Below are 20,396 nucleotides of genomic sequence, written 5' to 3'. Positions count from 1 at the left end.
CACCATTTTCATTTTGTTCCATTAAGTTTCTTTGGTTGCAAAAATAAATTCAGACATGTCACCATGGCTGAGGTTGCCTCTTTTGTTCTGCAAGTGGATGGTTTCCAATAATGTAATGTGTGCTTTGTGGGGCATTCGGCTTTATGAACAAGGACCTTAGTTAATGTTCCTAACCAGGCAGATTTTGCACTTGGGTCTCGAATATGGAGCATACAGCCCAGGCTTGTCCTGGAGGTCCATATGTGGTGTGCTAGCTGAAGGTTCATTGGATTAAAGCCTCCTGGGTGTCCCTGCCCGGAGTATGCCCAGGTCAGCGTCTACCCCCTCAGCATTTCCCTGTGCCTGCTCATCCTTGAACTCACTGCTGGATTCATCGTGTGCAGCCACAGCCAATGTGTCTACGTCTTCATTGTCCACAGTGTCCCCCCTTTCCAGTGCAAGATTGTGGAGAGCACAGCATGCAACCACTATCACTGAGACACGATCTGGGGGGTACTGGAGTGCGCCCCCTGAGCGGTCCAGGCATCAGAAGCGCATCTTGGGAAGACTGATGGTTCTCTCCACCACAACCCTTGTGGTGCCCTGGCTCCAATTGTACTGCTGCTCAGCTTCTGTTCTTGGCTGGCGGAGAGGCATCCTGAGCCACCTTTTGAGGGGATAGCCCTTGTCACCCAGCAGCCATCCATCAAGCCGGGCTGGAGCACTGAAGAGCCCCGGCACCTGGGAGTGTCTGAGGATGTGGGTGAAATGGTAGCTGCCTGGGTACCTTGCACAAACTTGTAGAATCAGCATCTTGTGATCACACACTATCTGCATGTTCATGGAGTGGAAGCCCTTCCTGTTGACGAAGGGACCGGGCTCACCTGCTGGTGCCTTGGTCACATGTGTACAATCTATTGCACCCTGGACACGGGGGAAGCCAGCAATGGCTGCAAAGCCTCTGGCTCGCTGTGTCTGGCTTGTCTGGTCCCAACTGTAGAGCATGAAGGTCAATGGACGCCTGAACAGAGTGTCTGTAACCTTCTTGACACAAGTGTGGACAGCTTATTGGGAGACACTGCAAAGGTCACCCACCGACCCTTGGAAGGAGCCAGTGGCATAGAAGTTGAGGGCAGCTGTGACCTTTAGAGCCACTGGCATGGGGTATCCACCCACACAGTTCGCGGAGATCTCAGGCCCAATCATCTGACAGATATAATTGACTGTCTCCCTTGAGAAACGGAGCCTCCTTTGGCACTGCACCTCAGACATATTGAGGTAGCTGCTTCGCCACCTGTATACCCTGGCAGCAGGATTGTGGCGTCTTCTGCAGCCCCTTCCACTTTGGACTGCCTCTTGGCCATGTACCCCTTGTGCCTGTGCCTGAACTCCCAAAGGTGGCTCCCCTGGAGGCTGAATGTGCATGCCTGGTCTCCTCCCCCTTCTAGCCCTCCCTTCCTCCTCATAGGAGATGCCCCCAGTGGACACTTCAGCTTCCCTTCCCAGGCTGAGGGAAGACTTCCTGAAGCCTGCAGGCCCAAAAAAGAATCCTCACTGCAGAGTGCTGACCCGAAAGTTGAGTCCAGACCAAGCAGCTGCTGTGCATTTTGAAGTATTGCAGATCACACAGGCAAGCATCAGTAACTTTGAAAAATCACTATTTGACAGTGTACACTCATGACCCCAGTGAGCCCTCTTATCCAGCCCATGGATGAGGTTTATATAAATGTGTCCTACCTGCTTGTTTGTTGTGCCGTGTGCCGACCCGAAGATTGTGCAGGCGCTGAAAAATCGCTGTTGATTGGTGCCTCAAAGGCCTTAAGTGGCTGGTTAGTTAATGGTGGGTGCGCATCGGAGATTATCGCGCACCCGCCCAACGAAATATCGTGATGGCATGCACTGACGTCGGGACACTCACCTGATGTCATCACACGTCATTTTACTATAAAGCGCTCTCAGTCTTACCACTTTGGAGTTCCACAGGTGGGATTTATATTAACATGAAGATCTCATTGCTAGTGAATTGAACTTTCTGGGATGAAGAGGTTGTCTTATGAGGAAAGGTTGAGCAAGTTGGGTTTATACTCATTGGGGTTTAGGAAAATGAGTGGTGATCTTATTGAAACATATAAGATTCTGAGGAGGCTTAACAGGGTAGAGGCTGAAAGGATGTTTCCCTTCATGGGGGAATCTAGAAATAGGGGACACAAAAGGCATCACCCATTTAAGATGGAGATGAGGAATTTCTTCTCTGAAGGTCATTAACCTTTGGAATTCTCTACTTCAGAGAGTGGAGGCTTGGTCATTAAATAAAGACTAGGCTGAGTTAGACAGGTTTTTGATCTACAAGTGAGTTGAGGTTTTCGGGGGAGCTGGGGGGCAGGCAGGAAAGTGGAGTTAAGGCCACAATGAGATCAGCCATGGTCTTACTGAATGACGGAGCAGGCTCGAAGGCTAAATGGCCTACTTCTCCTATACCTAATGTTCTTATGTTGAAATTGTCTTATGCACCAAGTAACAGCACAATCACGTGCAGGTCAGGCATAAATTAGAAGCTTGCTTAAGCTTGATCTATAGTACCCCAACCCCAGAAGAACACCAGGTGTGCCAGTGGCACCTTCATTCTGCATGCCAGGTATTCTTGACACATTTGTTTGAGCCAGTCAAATTAGTGCTGATTAATGGGCATTTTGGTACTAGGGGCTTATCCAGTAGAAACAGGTTTCAGATTTAATGTAAAACATTCAACTTGTATTTATATCGCTCATTTAACATAATAAAACATGCCAAGGTGCCTCATACAAAGAAAAAACTGACACCAAGCCACATAAGGCAATAATAGGGCAAGTGGTTGATGGCTGGATTGAAGTGGTAGGCTCTAAGGAGTGTCTCAAAGGAAGAAAGAGAGGTGGAGAGGTTTAAGGAGGAAATTCCAGAGCTTAGGGCCGAGGTAGCTGCAGACTACCAGTGCCGCAGCAATCAAGATTGGGAATGCTCAAGAGGCCAGAACTAGAGGAATATAGACATCTTGGAGGGGCTGGAGGAGATTACAGAGCTAGGGAGGCCATGAGGGATTTGAAAACAAGCATGAGAACTTTAAAATTGAGGCATTGCTTAACAGGAGCCACTGTAGGTCAGTGAGTAAAGGAATGATGGGTGAATGGCACTTGGTGCAAGTTAGGACACTGACAGTAGAATTTTGGATGATGTTAAAATGTGGCATGTCGGCCAGTTTAATCTCATCCCAATTCCGAAATTCCCTTGAAATTTAAAGATATTTGGTGCTCAGTGATGTGTCTTTTTCCAATTTTGAAATAATTTTACTAATAATAAATAATTTCCACTTGCCCATTTTGACAATATATTTTCTGAGTTGAATACACAAGTTGAAGGGGAGGAGCGGTTTAAGATCAATAGCCTGTAATATGATAGCCTGTTAAGTACTAACATCGTTTAATAATTATTTTTAGTATTGGCTTAAAATGAACTATAACAGAAATTTTAAATTTATGATCAATGAAATATTTTTCATATTGTAGTTTTTAATTTTCTTTGTTCCCTCAAATCTATTTGGGAGTTTCCCTGGTGGACAGGTTAAGATTAAGGAATTTCAGTAAAGTTTTTTTTCTCTCTGGTGGGCTTTGTGGTGAAGTAAATACACACTTTGATTCTTTTTTCACAAGTAAATTTTAGTTTAAATTATAATAATGTTTATTCTTCGTGCTTCTTTTGTTCAAGGCTTGTTTTCCTACGGCATTCACTCAATTTATATTGAAAAGAAAAGCACTACTTGTCTTTAACTTTTTAACTGTATTTCCAATAGGTTGGTTTCAGAAAAGGTAAATCGCTTTCTCTGGGATCAATTGGGACAAGAACACAGTTGGAACTAACCTTGTTAGCAGTCCTCTTGGTTGTGGTCATGGCACTCATTGGTTGCATTATTACTCTGGTAATAAAAAATGCCCAAGGTAAGCTAATACTCAGTAAACCATTAGTGTAGGTTCAGTTTTATTTGATTATCGATCTGAATGACAATCTATTTGTTACTGCAAATTGGGAGCATGAGTTTTGTTCCTCTTTCATTCTACTCTTAAAATTCATCTTTTAAAAAAAATCCTGGATGCTTTTTTAAAAAGCAAAACAAATCCTAAGCTTGCATTTATATGGTGTTTTTCACAACTTTGGGGCATCCTAAACTGTAAATGAAGTAGTTTTGTAGTGTAGTCATTGTTGTAAAGTTGGAAATGTGCAACCAATTTGAGCACAGCACTGTCCCACAAATAGCAATGAGAGGTATGACTAGATGATCAGTTTTAGCACTGTTGGTTGAGGAACTAATATTGATCAGCACACCAGGGCAACTCCCCTGTTCCTCTTCAAAATGTGCCATGAGATTTTCTACATCAGTATGGGAGGGTAGGTGTAGGTTTCTGTCAATTATCATTGTTGTATATGAACATTTCTGTAAAACTGACTTTTACTGTATATACTTTATACAATAGCCTGAAGATCCTAAGTGAAATGGGTTGAACTATCCCAACTCAGTGCTTAATAGACTATAATTTATGATGAAAATTTGTGTTAGTATTGACACTGCTAAGATAGACCAAAGGCTGCTTCCTGTGCTGTAATTTTTATGATTCATTAGCCCATGTATTTTAATCAGGATAATAATTACATAAAATAACAGGCATTGAATTTTTAAAAATGTGTTAATCATCGCACTACTGTAGGAAATTAAACTTCCAGAATGGCTAGAATAAGAAATAGCAATTGACAACTAAGGATGCACTTGTTAAATTTGCATATTATTGGGACAAAAGCTTCTGCTTTGATGTTGGGTAGAGAGCACAGCACAAAATTAACTGATAATGGATTAAGACAGGAACAATACTTTCAAAACAGGAATTTGATCAGAGTGGATATTCAGAGTAGAAAAGACAGAGTAGTTCAATTGGAATTTAATTTGATAAAGAATGGTAACAAATTCCCGGAGGGTATGGGAGCTCTATGTAGCACGTGATAACTTGATAAACACATCTACAAGACTGAAAAAGGTTCTGGAAGAAGGAGAGCAGCTGGTCATCATGTGAGAACCAGCGATATAGAGAAGGGAAAGCTTGAAGTCCCGCGAAAGAAATTCAAGAGATTAGGAACAGGACTACAAGGATCACAATATCAGCTACGTGCTACAATAGGAAATTGTGGCAGGATTAGAGAACGCAACACATGGCTAAAAGAGTGGTATCAAGAAGATGATTTCCATTTTATGGGGTGTTGGTAGTTCTAGGAGAGATGCAAGTAGTATATGGTACTATAGTAGGGAGTACATCTGAATAAGTAGGGAGTTAATCAACTTGTAAAAGGGATAAATGGGGAGGTGAAGAGTTATTTAAATTCAGGTACAAGGGAACATAAACACATTCAGAATAAGTAGAAAATATTGAAATAGGTGAGGTAAATATACAAATAAAAGTAATTTAACAAAAAGGATAGCATGCAGCTAGAATAAAACAAGTCGAAGAGAAAAATAAAATTGAACAATTATAAACAGAGGCATTATTGAAATAAGAACGGATGTTATTTTGGACAAAAATACAGAAGAAAACTAGCAGTTTTAAAAATAACTAAAAAAGATACATTGTACAAAGTTGGGAAATAAACTAGGGGAATTAGAAGCTATTATGTTGCAGGATGGTAAATACTACTAACAGAAACTTGGCTGCAAACTAGGCAGGGGTGGAAAATAAACATATTAGGTTATAATCTTTAGGAATGCAACTTGGGAATTTTGCGGGGAAGGAATGGTAAGATTGGTGAAGAAGGAACTAGATGCTTTAGAGAGGACTTATTTGAAAAAAAATGAGCTTCTCTTTTAGGCTAGTGGATGAATTGGTGATCAAACAGATTGCTCATCAAGTTTCTTGAGGATTGTTGAAGACCTGGCTGAATCCAAACTGAGCACCAATGAAGAAGTTATTTGTGAGCAGGTGCCACTTCATAGCATTGTTGATGAATCCTTCTGTCATGTTGGTGACTGGGAGCTGGCAATTGGCTGGATTGGATTTTTCTTCCTCTTCATCGACATGACATTCTTGTACATCGTTGTGTAGTTACCTCTGACACTGCTTAACTGAGAGCGTAACTAGTTCTTGAGCACTACAGCTGCAATGTTGTTGGGGGCTTTAACTTAAGCTACATCCATTGCATTCAACTGTTTTTGTATGTCATGTAGAATTAACCTAATTAGTTGAAGACTGGCATCTGCTTAGTATTTCTGGCAGGCAAAGGTTGCTTGTACTGAGGCTCAGTACGTCCTTGATTTATAAGATGCCACATCCAGTATTTGAAGAAGAGTAAGGGAGTTTGCCCTGGGCCCCAGCAAACATTTATTCCTTAATCAACTCTACTAAAAATAAATTATTTGGTCATTTATCATATTGTTGTTTTTTGGTTCTTGTGTGAAAACTGATCACTGTGTTACCTTAATTACCATAGTGATTATACTTCATTTCATTGGCTATGAACCCCTTTGCAAGGTCCTGAGATCATAAAAGATGCTATATATAATGGAAGTTCATTTGTTTCTTGCTCTTATCCTTGGCTTTCAGCATTTTAATGAAATTTAAATCTTTGTTGTTTTGCAGCTCAGAAGTGATGCTGAAACTAACATTAATATTACAGTAATCTAAGCCTGGATATATATTGTAATATGAACATTACTATAAAAATTACCCCAAAATATATTTTATAAAATGCAATACTACTTAATATACCTTCCAAATATCATTTTTGCTTCTTGGCTCTCCTTTCCTAAATCTATCTATCTATCCTAACCAACTTAGCTAAGTTGAATGATGCATCACAAGAAGGTCATGTCAAGAGTTTTCTAATTTTATTTAATTATACCTCCTGAGAAAAAAAAACCCAGACCTCAAGATTAATTTATCATTTTATATTTAGAAATTTGTTTTGTGAAAGGGTATCCTATGTGTATTTTTCTTTTTGCAGATCCTTCACGTAAAATTTGTCTGACAGAAACTTGTATCATGGTGGCTGCTAAGATAACAGAATCCCTAGACCGTACAGTGGACCCTTGTAATGACTTTTATCAATATGCCTGTGGTGGATGGATAAAGAAAAATCCATTGCCAGATGGAAGGTCACGTTGGAATACTTTTAATAGTTTATGGGACCAGAACCAGGCGGTCATGAAGCATCTTTTGGGTAAGTTAAAGAGAAAAGGTACAATAATTACTGAATGTGGTTTTGAAAAGGCAACATATGGCCATATGCGATTTTGTCTTGTTAGTATGTACATTCATTACAGATTAATTTAATAAGCAGGTAGTTTTTGGCATCCATTACTCTTTATGCTCATCTCTACAGCAAGTAATTTTTGAAATTAAAGCATTACTTTGTGCTTTATTTATGATGGTAGCAAAATCTGCTATTATAGTATTTTCTGCATTGCTAAATGTAAAACAATCTCGGTTATAAATCATTGTGACATTTGTAACCAGTAAAAGATGCCTAGAGTGCACATAATAAATAAAGGCCTATTTTCTATAGTGGTTTTCAGTACAGCTTTCAGCACTAAGATTCTATATTAATGCATGATTAAACAGCAAGTCTTTGTTAGAAACCTTCCTGCAAAGCAGAAATTCTAAGTTAATAATTTGAAATTTGAGAATACAGAAAGAATATGTAAAGATATTCATAGCTATCATCAAAACATTGTACTAATTTTAACACTGTTAACTTCCCTGACTGCTTTTAGTTAAAATTTTTGTTGTTTGTGAAGTCTTAAATTTGGCCATGGGCAGGATTTTCCAGTACCTCACGATGGGTTTAATGGGGGATGGGTGGGGGGCAGGTGTAGCAATGTGGCGGGAGCTGAAAAATCAGTTTCTCACCAGCGTAAAATGACAGCAGAACCTTCCACTCCCACCCACCATGGCAGGTCACCATTCCTGCCAGAGGCCAGTGGGAAACTGAAATGCATCCCACTAATGCGAAGCAGACGACGACCTAACTGGAATTGCACCCCTCGATCGTCCGTGACACCAGTGGGAAATCATTCTGGTCCAGAACTTGTCTGGACCAACGTGGCATGTAAAAGTTGGCACTTAGCTTAAGACAGCCTTGGGCAGCTTGTGTAGAGGAAGAGAAGATGTAGGCCTCCAGTGACTGGACCCTGGAACAACACGTGCAGCACTGGGTAGATGGATCATCAACCTCATGGATCTTCTCTGCACAGCAACATCGAGGAGGCGGTTGTTCTTGGCACCGCAACTTCGCCCAGGGATCAGACTGCCATCCAGACACTTCGCCCAAGGATCGGACCATCATCTAGAGACTTTGTCCAGGGATTGGAGCTTCCAGCTGCAGGTGGAAGGCTGCAGGAGGTACCATTGGATGGCGAGGGTCTGTTGGAGGTGTGGGATGCTTGGGGATTGCGTGTGCAAGTCAGAAGGGTTATGGAGGTTGCTACAGAGATGTGAAGGGGTATAGGGGGCTGCTGAGGTGTGAAGGGGGTCAAAGGGAGGGCTTGCTGGAGTCAATGGTGAACTTCTGGGGTACAAACTGAAGGTAGCTGTTGTAGAAGGGCATGATGAGGGTTACAGGGGGCTGAGGGAGCCAGAAGGATGGGAGGGTAAGGGTGTGACAGTGTCACGTGAAAGGGCACCAAGGATGGGGACGCAGAGATGGACTTGGATTCCAGGGCTGGGCAGGATGAGGGCGGGCAAGTCAATGGTAACAGGATGGGATTCTTGGGGAGGAAGGGCACCTCAACATTAATCTGCACATTGCTGAAAGTGATGAGGGAGGGTTGAAGGTGGGGAGATCATGAGTTACTCCAGGCTTGGGCTTGGGTTGCAGCTGGACAAGGCTTTATGTTGCCCTCTTCCTGGTGGCCACTGTAAGGGAGAGAGGAGAGAATGAGTGACAGTATGAGCTGCTTCCATAGAGCCACCCTTGGCCCTGAGGTTTTTATGTCATTCTTGGATCCTTACTGGTTGGAGGCCGGATGCCAATCTCTCCATCTGTAATGGCCTAGTCTTATTCCACACTGCAGCTGAGCTGCCTGCATCTCGAGCTCTGCCACTTCCTTCAGGTGTGCCCTCCTGTCTTCTCTCTCTCTCACTGGTTATGGCTTAACTTCTGCTCAAAGAGGACAGAGAAAATGGAGTTGTCAGAAATTGTATTTAGTGCCCAGTTTTACATAACAATTTCATGTTTCTCTCGTGCTTCCAGTTTTTGAGATAACCCAAAGGATTGTGTGGCATGTCATGGATGCACTGCAGGTTGTCCAGAAAAGTTCAAGGCCACCACCCTCCAGAGTGGTGAGACCATCCAGATTTCGAATAAGGCTCAGAGAGGCATGTCATTTGGGGAGATTGCTGGTGCGTTCAATGTCTGAGCCCCGTTCCCCCCACCCATATTCCCACCACCCATCCTTCCAGATAACATGTGAACTCTCTGTGTGGAAAGGTGGGGGAGGCACAGTAGCCTCTCCACCTGCAGAGTAGATGGACTGCAGTGGGGCTATGAGGCATGACTTTATGGCATTGCCACTGAGGCCTATTTCCCCTGCACCATTCATTGTGGTTCAGTGGTTCATGTGAGCAGCTGAGGGTTCACTTAGCCTGGTGGTGTGGATGAGGTCGTTCATTCTGTCTTGGCATTGGAGGGCTGATCAGTGCTGGAGGCCCCAGGCAGGGTTGGTTTCTCTGCTTGGCCTCCTCTTCCCATCAGCTGGGCACAGGACGTCCCTCCTGGCCTCCACCTAATCGAGGACGATGCCCATGAATGAGTCACTGAACTTTGGCGCTGGAGGTCCCTCTCCTCTTCTTGCCATCTGTATTGGCCCTGTTAGTAAGTTGCTGCCCGGGCACCTTTTAAATATGGTGCATGGATATGATGGTGGGGTGTGCGCTATCCAGCTTGCTCCACTGCGTGATACTTTAGAAAACCCCTGACTATATAATTAATGAGACCAGGGTCACGTGAATTTCCATTGATCTCTTGTGGGGGGGGGGGGGGGGGGGGGGGGGGGGGGGGGAGGACCCTCCCCATCCTTGCCACGGGATTTAGTCCCGTAAGTGAAAATCCCACCCTATGTGATTGGCGCAACTATATCAATCAGAAATATAAAAAGGCATTCTTAAGGCCTCTTACGAAACGGGCATTGTTAAACTGCTTCATTTAGTGTTGATCTGAATAAGCAGAGCAGTAACTAACTCATCAGCGTTTAAAGTTGCAGTGGACTAACCGTATTGCAAAAGATTTGGGCCTTGTGATAAGCATGCCTGCCAAGTTGAGGCTGATGAGGTTCCGCTTAGTGAAATCATCCCAAGGGACCTGGACACAAAAAAGATATTTTAAACATGCAGCCTGGTCTGTATGACTGATATTAGGACAGATTCATTGGCAGATGTTGCCAATAATTTTCATGCCTCTGCAGCTGAACTCATAAACAACCTGAAGCTGGATCCTGTTTGCAGTTCATTCGTTTAGCAAGGTCTTGTTGTAGTATCTGAAGAGAGAGAGTTTTAACAGAGAGGGTGGGGGTAGGGAGGTGAAGAAAGGAGACTTGCATTTGAAATATTATTTGAAGCCACTTCAGAACAAAGGAAGTAAAATCTGATGAAGGAAGCCTTGAAGCCAACAAAGTCATTAAAGAGATGAAATGGGATCAGTGGGTTTGTGTTCATCTACAAGGTTGTGTGTTGTTCCACACAAATTATCCTAAATCATTGTTCCAATGGTTAAAATTTTTTAGTCATTCATAATTGGACAGTTTTTGTAGCTGGATGCAAGTGGTTGTATTCTATAGCTAATGATAAAGTGGCTGGTTTGGATGCTATTTGTGATGAAATCTTAAAAGCTGCTGTCAGTAAATAGGGCAGAGAGAGCAATGGTCCTCTAGTTCCATGCAGGAAATTGCCAGTTCACTTAAAAGACGTCTTTCTGAGTTAGGGACCAAAAGGTGGGTGGCGTGTACAGTTAGAAAGTATTATCTTCAAGATAGTGTCCTAGGCCTAACCATCTTCAGCTCCTTCATCAGTGACCTTCCCTCTAACTTAAAAGTCAGAAGTGGGGTTGTAGCTCATGATTGCACAGTGTTCAATACCATTCACACTCCTCAAATACTGAAGCAGTCCCTATCCGTATGCAGCAAGACGTGAACAGCATCCAGGCTTGGGCTGATAAGTGGCAAGCAATATTCATTTCACAAACGTGGCATGTATTGACCATCTCTAATGAGTGAGTCTAACCATCTGCCTTTGACATTCAACAGCATTACCATTGCTGAATCCCCATGATCAACATCCTGCGAGTTCACCTTTTTTCTAACTGTTCATGGGATGTGGGTGTTGCTGGCTAGGCCAGCATTTATTACCCACTCCTAATTGCCTTTGAGAAGCTGCTGGTGTGCTGTTAGGAAGGGAGTTCCAGGAATTTGACCCAGCAACAGTGAAGGAACGGCAATATAGTTCGAAGTCAGGATGGTGTGTGACGTGGAGGGGAACTTCCAGGTGGTGATGTTCCCATGCATCTGCTGCCCTTATCCATCTAGACGGTAGAGGTTGTGGGTTTGGAAGAGACTGTTGCAAAGCCTTGATGAATTGTTCCAGCGCATCTTGTAGATTGTACACATTGCTGCCACTGTGTATCAGTGGTGGAGGGAGTGAATGTTTAAGGTAGTGGATGGGGTGCCAGTCAGGTGGGTTGCTTCTCCTGGGTGGTGTTGAGATTCTTGAGTGTTGTTGGAGCTGCATTCATCCAGGCAAGTGGAGAGTATTCCATCACACTCCTGAATTGTACCTTGTAGATGGTGGACAAGGTTTGGGCAGTTAGGAGGTGAGTTACTCACCGCAGAATTCCCAGCCTCTGACCTGCTCTTGACCAGTCATATAAAGACTGTAACTACAAGAGCAGCTCTTGTAGTTACAGCAGCATTCTGCGGCATGTAATTTACCTTCTGACTCCTCAAAGTCTGTCCACTCTCTAGGCGCAAGTCAGGAGTGTGATGGAATATTCTTCACTTGTCTGGATGAATACTGCTCCAGCAACACTCAAGAAATTCAACATCATCCAGGACAAACCAGCTTGTTGATCAGTATCCCATCCACCACCTGAAACATTAATTTCCACCCCAAGATGGAGGTGCCTTTTCTCCAAGTAAAAACAGCCTTCAGCAGCCTGGCCACCATTGTGAAGGGGCAGTCCCTCCATAGGACAGCCTGTGGCTGTAGCTGAAGCCAGGTTGGCAGGGAGGGCCTCTAAGCCTGCCAGGAGTGCTGGCCCCAACCCCGCTCTGCCACCAAGAGGCCACCTTCAGGCAACTTTCCCTGGCATCTCTGGGGCTTGGAGGCCAATTGGAGATTATAGTTGGTCTCCAACAATAGGCCTTAATAGGCCATTAATCAGATGAATTGCCTCCCTGTTGCTTGTGCAAAATACCTTGCCTGCCTCCCTCCCTCCCTAAAATTCAGAATCAAGACCCTATAATGGTAGAGTGGCAGGTTTGGATGATATTTGTGATGAAATCTTAAAAGCTGCTGTAGGTAAAGGCAGAGAGAGTAATGATCCTCGAGTTGAGTGGAAGTTGTCTTTCTGAGTTAGGAACCAGGATTTGATATCCAGAATGTCTCAGCGGTTTACTAAAATGGAATCCTGGTGAGGTTGAAAGTTACCATGGAATTTTGCTGATACCACTTGTTCTTAAGGTGTTTTCTTTATTATGTATCTCCCATTTAAAGGATGGTCCAGTGCCAGGTGCCTTGAGTGTATGAAGTGGTCTTGAACCTTGGAATGCAGATGACTTCAGGTAGAACACACTGAGTGCCCAACAGATCTGGCAGAGTACAAGAAAACTAGCCCTTTAAACTTGGCCAGCTATTTGAGCTCTGTTTCTAATTTTTTTTACAATTCCTTTTACTTCCTGCTAATTTTGTTTGACTAAAATTGTGCTTATTGCGTGGAATGTGAGCTATATTTCTATTTTCAGTGATACCCATGTTAGGATTGGCACAGCTATCTTAAAGTAAAGTTATTATTGCCACTTGCCATGACCAAATCTTCACCCCAACCTCAGAAAATCACCTCTGAGTGCTTTAGAATTCTATTTTCCCCTTCTCATTTTTATACCACCTTCAAGTGTGATTATGATGTTGCAATTTATCAGAAAGGTTTGTGCACAATTTTCTTTTATTTATTCATGGGATGTGGGCATTGCTGGCTAGGCCAGCATTTATTGCCCATCCCTTATTGGTCTTGAGAAAGTGGGAGTGAGATGCCTTCTTGAACTGCTGCAGTCCATGTGGTGTAGGTACACCTACAGTGCTATCGGGGAGGCAGTTCCAGGATTTTGACCCAGCGACAGTGAAGGAATGGCGATATGTTTCCAAATCAGGATGGTGAGTGACTTGGAGGGGAACTTCCAGGTGGTGGTGTTCCCATGTGTCTGCTGCCCTTATTCTTCTAGATGGTAGTGTTTTTGGGTTTGGAAGGTGCATTTGAAGGAGCCTTGGTGAGTTCTTGCAGTCCATCTTGTAGATGGTGCACACTGCTGCTACTGTATGTTGGTAGTGGAGGGAGTGAATGTTTGTGGATGGAGTGCCAATAAAGCAGACTGCATTTTCCTGGATGGTGTCAAGCTTCTTGAGTGTTGTTGGAGCTGCACTCATCCAGGCAAGTGAGGAGTGTTCTATCACACTCCTGAATTGTGCCTTGTAGATGGTGGATGGGCTTTGGGGAGTCAGGAGGTGCGTTACTTGCTGTAGGATTCTTAGCCTCTGAACTGTTCTTGTAGCCATAATATTTATATGGCTGGTCCAGTTCAGTTTCTGATCAATGGTAACCCCCAGGATGTTGTTAGTGGGGCATTCAGTGATGGTAATGCCATTGAATGTCAAGGGACGATGGTTAGATTCTCTCTTGTTCGAGATGGTCATTGCCTGGCACTTGTGTGGCACGAATGTTACTTGCCACTTGTCAACCCAAGCCTGGATATTGCCCAGGTCTTGCTGCATTTGGACATGGACTGCTTCAGTGTCTGAGGAGTCGCAAATGGTGCTGAAAATTGTGCAATCATCAGCAAATATCCCCATTTATGACCTTATGATGGATGGATGGTCATTAATGAAGCAACTGAAGAAGGTTGGGCCTGGCATACTACCCTGAGGAACTCCTGTAGTGATGTCCTGGAACTGAGATGGTTGATCTCCAACAACCAGAACCATCTTCCTTTGTGCTAGGTATGACTCCAACCAGTGGAGAGTTTTCCCCCCAATTCCCATTGACTCCAGTTTTGCTAGGACTCCTTGATGCCACACTCAGTCAAATGCTGCCTTGATATGAAGGGCAGTCACTCTCATCTCACCTCCGGAGTTCAGCTCTTTTGTCCGTGTTTGAATCAAGGCTGTAATGAGGTCAGGAGCTGGTGGAACCCAAAATGAGTGTCAGTGAGTAAGTTATTACGAAGCAAGTGCCACTTGATGGCACTGTTAATGACCCCCTTCTATCACTTTACTGATGATCAAGAGTAGACTGATGGGTCGGTAGTTGGCCGGGTTGGATTTGATCTACCTTTTGTGTACAAGACATACATGGGCAATTTTCCACAGATGCCAGTACTGGAACAGCTTGGCTAGGGGCGCAGCAAGTTCTGGATCAGAAGTCTTAAGTACTATTGCCAGAATTCTGTCAGGGCTCTTAGCCTTTTCTGTATCCAGTACCTTCAGCCATTTCTTGATATCACGTGGAGTGAATAGAATTGGCTGAAGACTGGCATCTGTGATGCTGGGGACCTCCAGAGATGGATTATCCACTCAGCACTTCTGGCTGAAGATCAGTGCAAATGCTTCAGCCTTAACTTTTGCACTGATGGGTGGGCTCTCCCGTCATTGAGGAAGGGGATACTTGTGGAGCCTCCCCCTTTAATTGCCCATTCACGACTGGATGTGGCAGGACTGCAGAGCTTAGATCTGACCTGTTGGTTGTGGAATTGCTTAGCTCTGTCTGTCACTTGCTGCTTATGCCCCTTAGCATGCAATTAGTCCTGTGTTGTAGCTTCACCAGGTTGATACCTCTTTTTTAGGAATGGCTGACGCTGCTCCTGGCACTCCTGCACTCTTCATTGAACCAGCATTGATCCCTTGGCTTGCTGGTAATGGTGGAGTGGGGGGTATGCTGGGCCATGAGATTGCAGATTGTGGTTGAGTACAATTCTGCTGCTGCCGATGGCCCACAGCACCACATGAATGCTCTTAGGTGGATTGAAACTACATTCAGACTGTTCAGTAGTAAAAACAGTCAACCGGTCAGTTCGGCATCCATAGAGTGAATAGCATAGGGATCTCATCTCTGGTTGGAAGTATTCCAGGAGGTTTCACCAGACTACCTCACCACTACAGTTTACAGTACATTCCTCAACAGTTACTATGTTCCTATCATGGTGCATTTCCTTCTCATGGCAACTGGAAAGTGAAGAGATTCTTTATTATCCATTGGATGATTCTTGACTGTTTGTAAAACAGCTTTTTTTTCCCCAAATCCAATTTGTTTATAACCATGGCTGCTTGAAGCAGTGTTCTGGAGCTTAAGTTTCAATGCTTGGAGACTCCCAGCCAGTCTTGAGGGGTTGGCAATCCAGTAACTAACAAATCAACCCTTAAGGTATAACCCTCGAAGAGGAAAAAAAAATAAAGAGAACAGAAAAACATGATGAAGGAATGGGAAAAACACACACGCAAGAGAGAAATAGAATAATCTCTAAAGGGCTCATAGAGAAAATAGTAGATGTTAAACAGTCATTAATATTAATCAGAAGATGGGAAAAAGTGTAATTCAAGGAATTAAAAATTTTTAAGAGAACATACGAATAGCTGAGGCAGTATGGTGTTACTGGTGAGATCCTGGAAAATGTGGACCATTTTCCATATCTTGGGAGCTTCCCTTCGACGAAGGCAGACATACACAACGAAATTCTTCTTCAACTTCAGTGAGTCAGGTCAGCCTGAGAAAAAGAATATTTGAGAACCAGGATCTCAAACCTGAGACTGAGTTTGTGGTTTACCAGGCAGCAGTGATCCCCATGCTCTTATATGCTTTGGAAACTTGGACAGTCTACTTCAGGCACCTCAAAGCACTGGAGATGTACCATCAGCGGTGCCTTAGCAAGATCCTCTAAATCCGGTGGCAAGTAAGGTGGTACAACAGTGTCTTCTCCCAAGCCGTCACTCAAAACCAGCTCTGCTGGGCATGAAATGCTGTTCATATGCCTGACACCAGACTTCCCAGGCAACTGCTCTTCTCAGAACTCAGTTGTGGTAGGAAATCAGCAGGAGGATAGTGGAAATGCTTTAGGGATGTCCTCAAAGCATCCCTGAAGAGGTCAAACATCCCTGCTGACTTCTGGGAGTCCTTGGCTTGTAACTGACCAAAATGGAGAAGGTTCATTCAGAAAGACACTGAACAAATTGAGAGACTTCGTCAGGAATGCGTAGAGGTGAAGTTGACGAGTCAGGGAGACCCCATATACCTCTCAGCAACTCATCGGCCAGACCCTCCAAGTACCACCTACCCCACATATAGTAGTTTGCAAATCACGCATGGGACTAATCGAGTGCCTATCGAACCAGAGTGGAAGCAAAACAATCTCGATCCCAAGGGACTGCCTAAGAAGGAGGATGGGGTTAAGACAAGTCTGAAATGGAAATGGCAAAACTGGCTAAAGCCTAAGTCTGAAGTTACTGAAGTTGATTTATTTGCATAAAATGCACATCCCCACAGCCCAAACATCCATTTTGTATGAAATAAAACAGAAAATGCTGGAAAAACTCATCAGGTCTGGCAGCATCTATGGAGAGAGAAACAAAGTTAATATTTTGAGTTCTATATGACTCTTCTTCGGAACTGGGAACTTCGGACCCATTTTATGTGGTCAAGTAGATAGCAATGTTATTTTGGTATAAACAAGAGGAAATTATGTATGTTAAAGTAACATTAGGTCTAATTTTCATGTATCTGCAAATTGATGTATTCTTTTGTACTGGATGCCAGTACAAAACCTGACTGTCAAATTGGTGGCACATTAAGTGAATTGAAATCTTGCATGATGAAATTCTGTTCATTTTCCAGATTTGTTAACACTCATTTTGCACTTCTTAAGCAGGCATACCCATTCAGGACCTTTGCTATTGGTGCTGAACCACATTTAAAAAATATTATAGACAAATTAAGGAAAAAAATTGATATGGTGTCAGCTGTGGCTCAGTTGGTAGCACTCTTGCCTCTGAGTGACAGATTCGTCCCATTCCAGGACTTGGGCACAACAATCTAGGCTGACACTAGACTGACAGTACTAAGGGACTACTGCACTGTCAGAGGGCATCGTCTTTCAGATGAGATGTTAAGCAGAGGCCCATCTGCCTGCTCAGCTGGATGTAAAAGATTCCTAAACAAAAACAAAAACAGAATTACCTGGAAAAACTCAGCAGGTCTGGCAGCATCAGCGGAGAAGAAAAGAGTTGACATTTCGAGTCCTCATGACCCTTCGACAGAACTTGAGTTCGAGTCCAAGAAAGAGTTGAAATATAAGCTGGTTTAAGGTGTGTGTGTGGGGGACGGAGAGATAGAGAGACAGAGAGGTGGAGGGGGGGTGCGGTTGTAGGGACAAACAAGCAGTGATAGAAGCAGATCATCAAAAGATGTCAACAACAATAGTACAAAAGAACACATGGGTGTTAAAGTTAAGTTGGTGATATTATCTAAACGAATGTGCTAATTAAGAATGGATGGTAGGGCACTCAAGTTATAGCTTTAGTGGGGGTGGGGAGAGCATAAAAGATGTAAAAAAAAAAAAAAAATTTTTTTTTTCCTTTTTTTTATAATGGAAATAGGTGGGAAAAGGAAAATCTATATAATTTATTGGAAAAAAAAGAAAAGGAAGGGGGAAACAGAAAGGGGTTTGGAAGGAGGAGGGAGCTCACGACCTAAAGTTGTTGAATTCAATATTCAGTCCGGATGGCTGTAAAGTGCCTAGTCGGAAGATGAGGTGTTGTTCCTCCAGTTTGCATTGGGCTTCACTGGAACAATGCAGCAAGCCAAGGACAGACATGTGGGCAAGAGAGCAGGGTGGAGTGTTAAAATGGCAAGCGACAGGGAGGTTTGGGTCATTCTTGCGGTCAGACCGCAGGTGTTCTGCAAAGCGGTCGCCCAGTTTATGTTTGGTCTCTCCAATGTAGAGGAGACCACAAAGATTCCTGTGGCACTATTTCAAAGAAGAGCAGGGATGTTATCCTTGGTGTCCTGCCAACATTTATCCCTCAGTCAACATCACATAAACAGGTTGTCTGGTCATTATCACCTTGCTGTGCGCGTATTGGCTGCTGCATTTCCTACATTACAACAATGAATATACTTAAAAAGTACTTAATTGGCTATAAAGTACTTTGAGACATCCAATGGTTATGAAAAGTGCTATATAAATGCAAGTCTTTTTCATACATCATTAATCAGCTGATTAATGTATTATATCTGGTGGAATAGGTAAAGAGTTCGTGACAATCCAAAGCTGGAGGCCTAAAGCTATCTTTGAATCCCTAGCTAACTAAACTATGCCTTGTATCTTTTGGCACAGTACTTCATTTTCACCTCCATAAGTTTTCTCCAGTTAGGAGGTGTGCAGCATCACACTGCTCCATCACTTTTCACTTTATTTAGTATTCGTAGGTCAGAAAAAAACATCAAAGATAAACTAAAAGCTATGTCATTACAGCTATGAAGATGTTGCTGCATGAGTATATTCCTACCAAGCTTGAAACAATAAATACATGCAATTGGAAGTCAACCCATTTTCTTACAAGATTCTGAGGGGGCATGATAGGGTAGATGTTGAGAAGTTCCCGCAGTGGGGGAATCTCGAACTAGGGGACATAGTTACAGAATAGGGGGACACTCATTTAAAACTGAGACGCAAAGGAATTTCTTCACTCAGAGGATAGTGAATGTCTGGCATTCTCTATCTCAGAGAGTTGTGGAGGCTAGATCACTGGAAGTATTTAAAGAGGGGGTAGATAGATTTTTAAAATATTGGGGAGTTGAGGGCTATGAGGAACTGGCATGAAAGAGAGGTTGAGGCCTGCGGCAGGTCAGCCATGATCTTATTGAATGGCGGGGCAGGCTTGAGGGGCCGAATGGCCTACTCCTATTTCTTATGTTCTTAATATAATGTCTGTGCTTGTTAATTTTCTTTTGCTTAATGGAAATTATTATGCCTAAATATGAATATTTCTAAGTGGTACAGATTGTGTGTAACGTAATTTATTTTTTCTCTTAAATTTTCAATGTAAGAAAACATTTTTACCTGTGAAATATATTTATTGTAAAGTATTCTTTTTAAAGTAAAGGTTTGAAATAACTTGTTTATTGATAGGAATGTGACATCTTGTCCATTTTTATACATGTAAGTATGATGTAGAAAACTACTAAAATGGGCTGAAATTCTCATTTGACAAAACATTCTTGGAAAACAAGTTTCGGTGAAGTTGAAGTAAAGCCAAAAAAAACTTGACATTTATGTTAGAAGATGAGAAAGAAATCTATTCTAGTTTAAAGGAAATGAGACTTGATAAAAAATTGCTTCCAGTGAGGGCAAATGTTTAATTCATGGCTAAGCAGTTTTATGTAACTTGGAATTTTGCTTTTGACATTTCTTCAAGGTCTGTTAAGTCTTTGTTCTTCCTCCTGTACTTTGCGTAGCATTTTCAAAGATGAAGCATAATGCATGGTTTCTTAATTAGTTTTTTTCCTTATCTCCCAATATGGGAATATGGTCTGGTTTTCCTTTTGAGCTTGGAAACTATGACTAACTTTAATGGGCATGTGCATAGACCATAAACCCCAATGCTCACAATCTCTCCAAAACACTTGTTATTCATTCAGCTTTTTCAATTTATAGCTGTTGGAAAAAAAGACCATGACCTTAAACTGAATCAATACATCTGTAACTGCTTTCACTATTAGATCTCTGGATTTTATACTGAGTATACATTACAAATCTCCTATGATATTTCTCACAATGAATATCAGCTTTTATAACCGTAGAGGTTTTATCAACAAACTGTGATGGAGAAAGTGTTAAAGTTTTACCAACAAGAGGCGAGTGCTATATGAAAAATTGTTGATGTTTACAGCTGAGTATCCAAGGGTTACCAATATTCCTGGATTATTCAGAATTCTCCTGGAGTTTACATAAGGAGTAGGAACTGAAGGATATATGAACTTGTGAATTAGGAGCAGGAGTAGGACATTGCCTCCTTGAGCCTTCTCTGCCAATCAATATGATCATAGCTGATCTGATTGTGGCCTCAACTCCGCCCCTCTCTGTGGAAGAGAGTTCAATG

At 42.8% G+C, this 20,396-nt stretch overlaps 1 protein-coding gene across 1 annotated transcript in view; it reads left to right on the top strand.

Annotated features, from left to right (window-relative positions):
• Positions 1-20,396, top strand: part of LOC121271826 (endothelin-converting enzyme 2-like) — a 138,463-nt gene that overhangs the window by 16,123 nt on the left and 101,944 nt on the right. The window contains exons 3-4 of the mRNA XM_041178127.1: positions 3,803-3,947; positions 6,991-7,206. Coding sequence (XP_041034061.1) covers positions 3,803-3,947; positions 6,991-7,206 — 361 coding nt within the window. The remainder of the gene's footprint in view (positions 1-3,802; positions 3,948-6,990; positions 7,207-20,396) is intronic.

Source organism: Carcharodon carcharias, chromosome 2 (assembly GCF_017639515.1).
Source record: "Carcharodon carcharias isolate sCarCar2 chromosome 2, sCarCar2.pri, whole genome shotgun sequence".
Taxonomy (NCBI): Eukaryota; Metazoa; Chordata; class Chondrichthyes; order Lamniformes; family Lamnidae; genus Carcharodon; species Carcharodon carcharias.
This window is presented reverse-complemented; position numbering and strand designations above follow the sequence as displayed.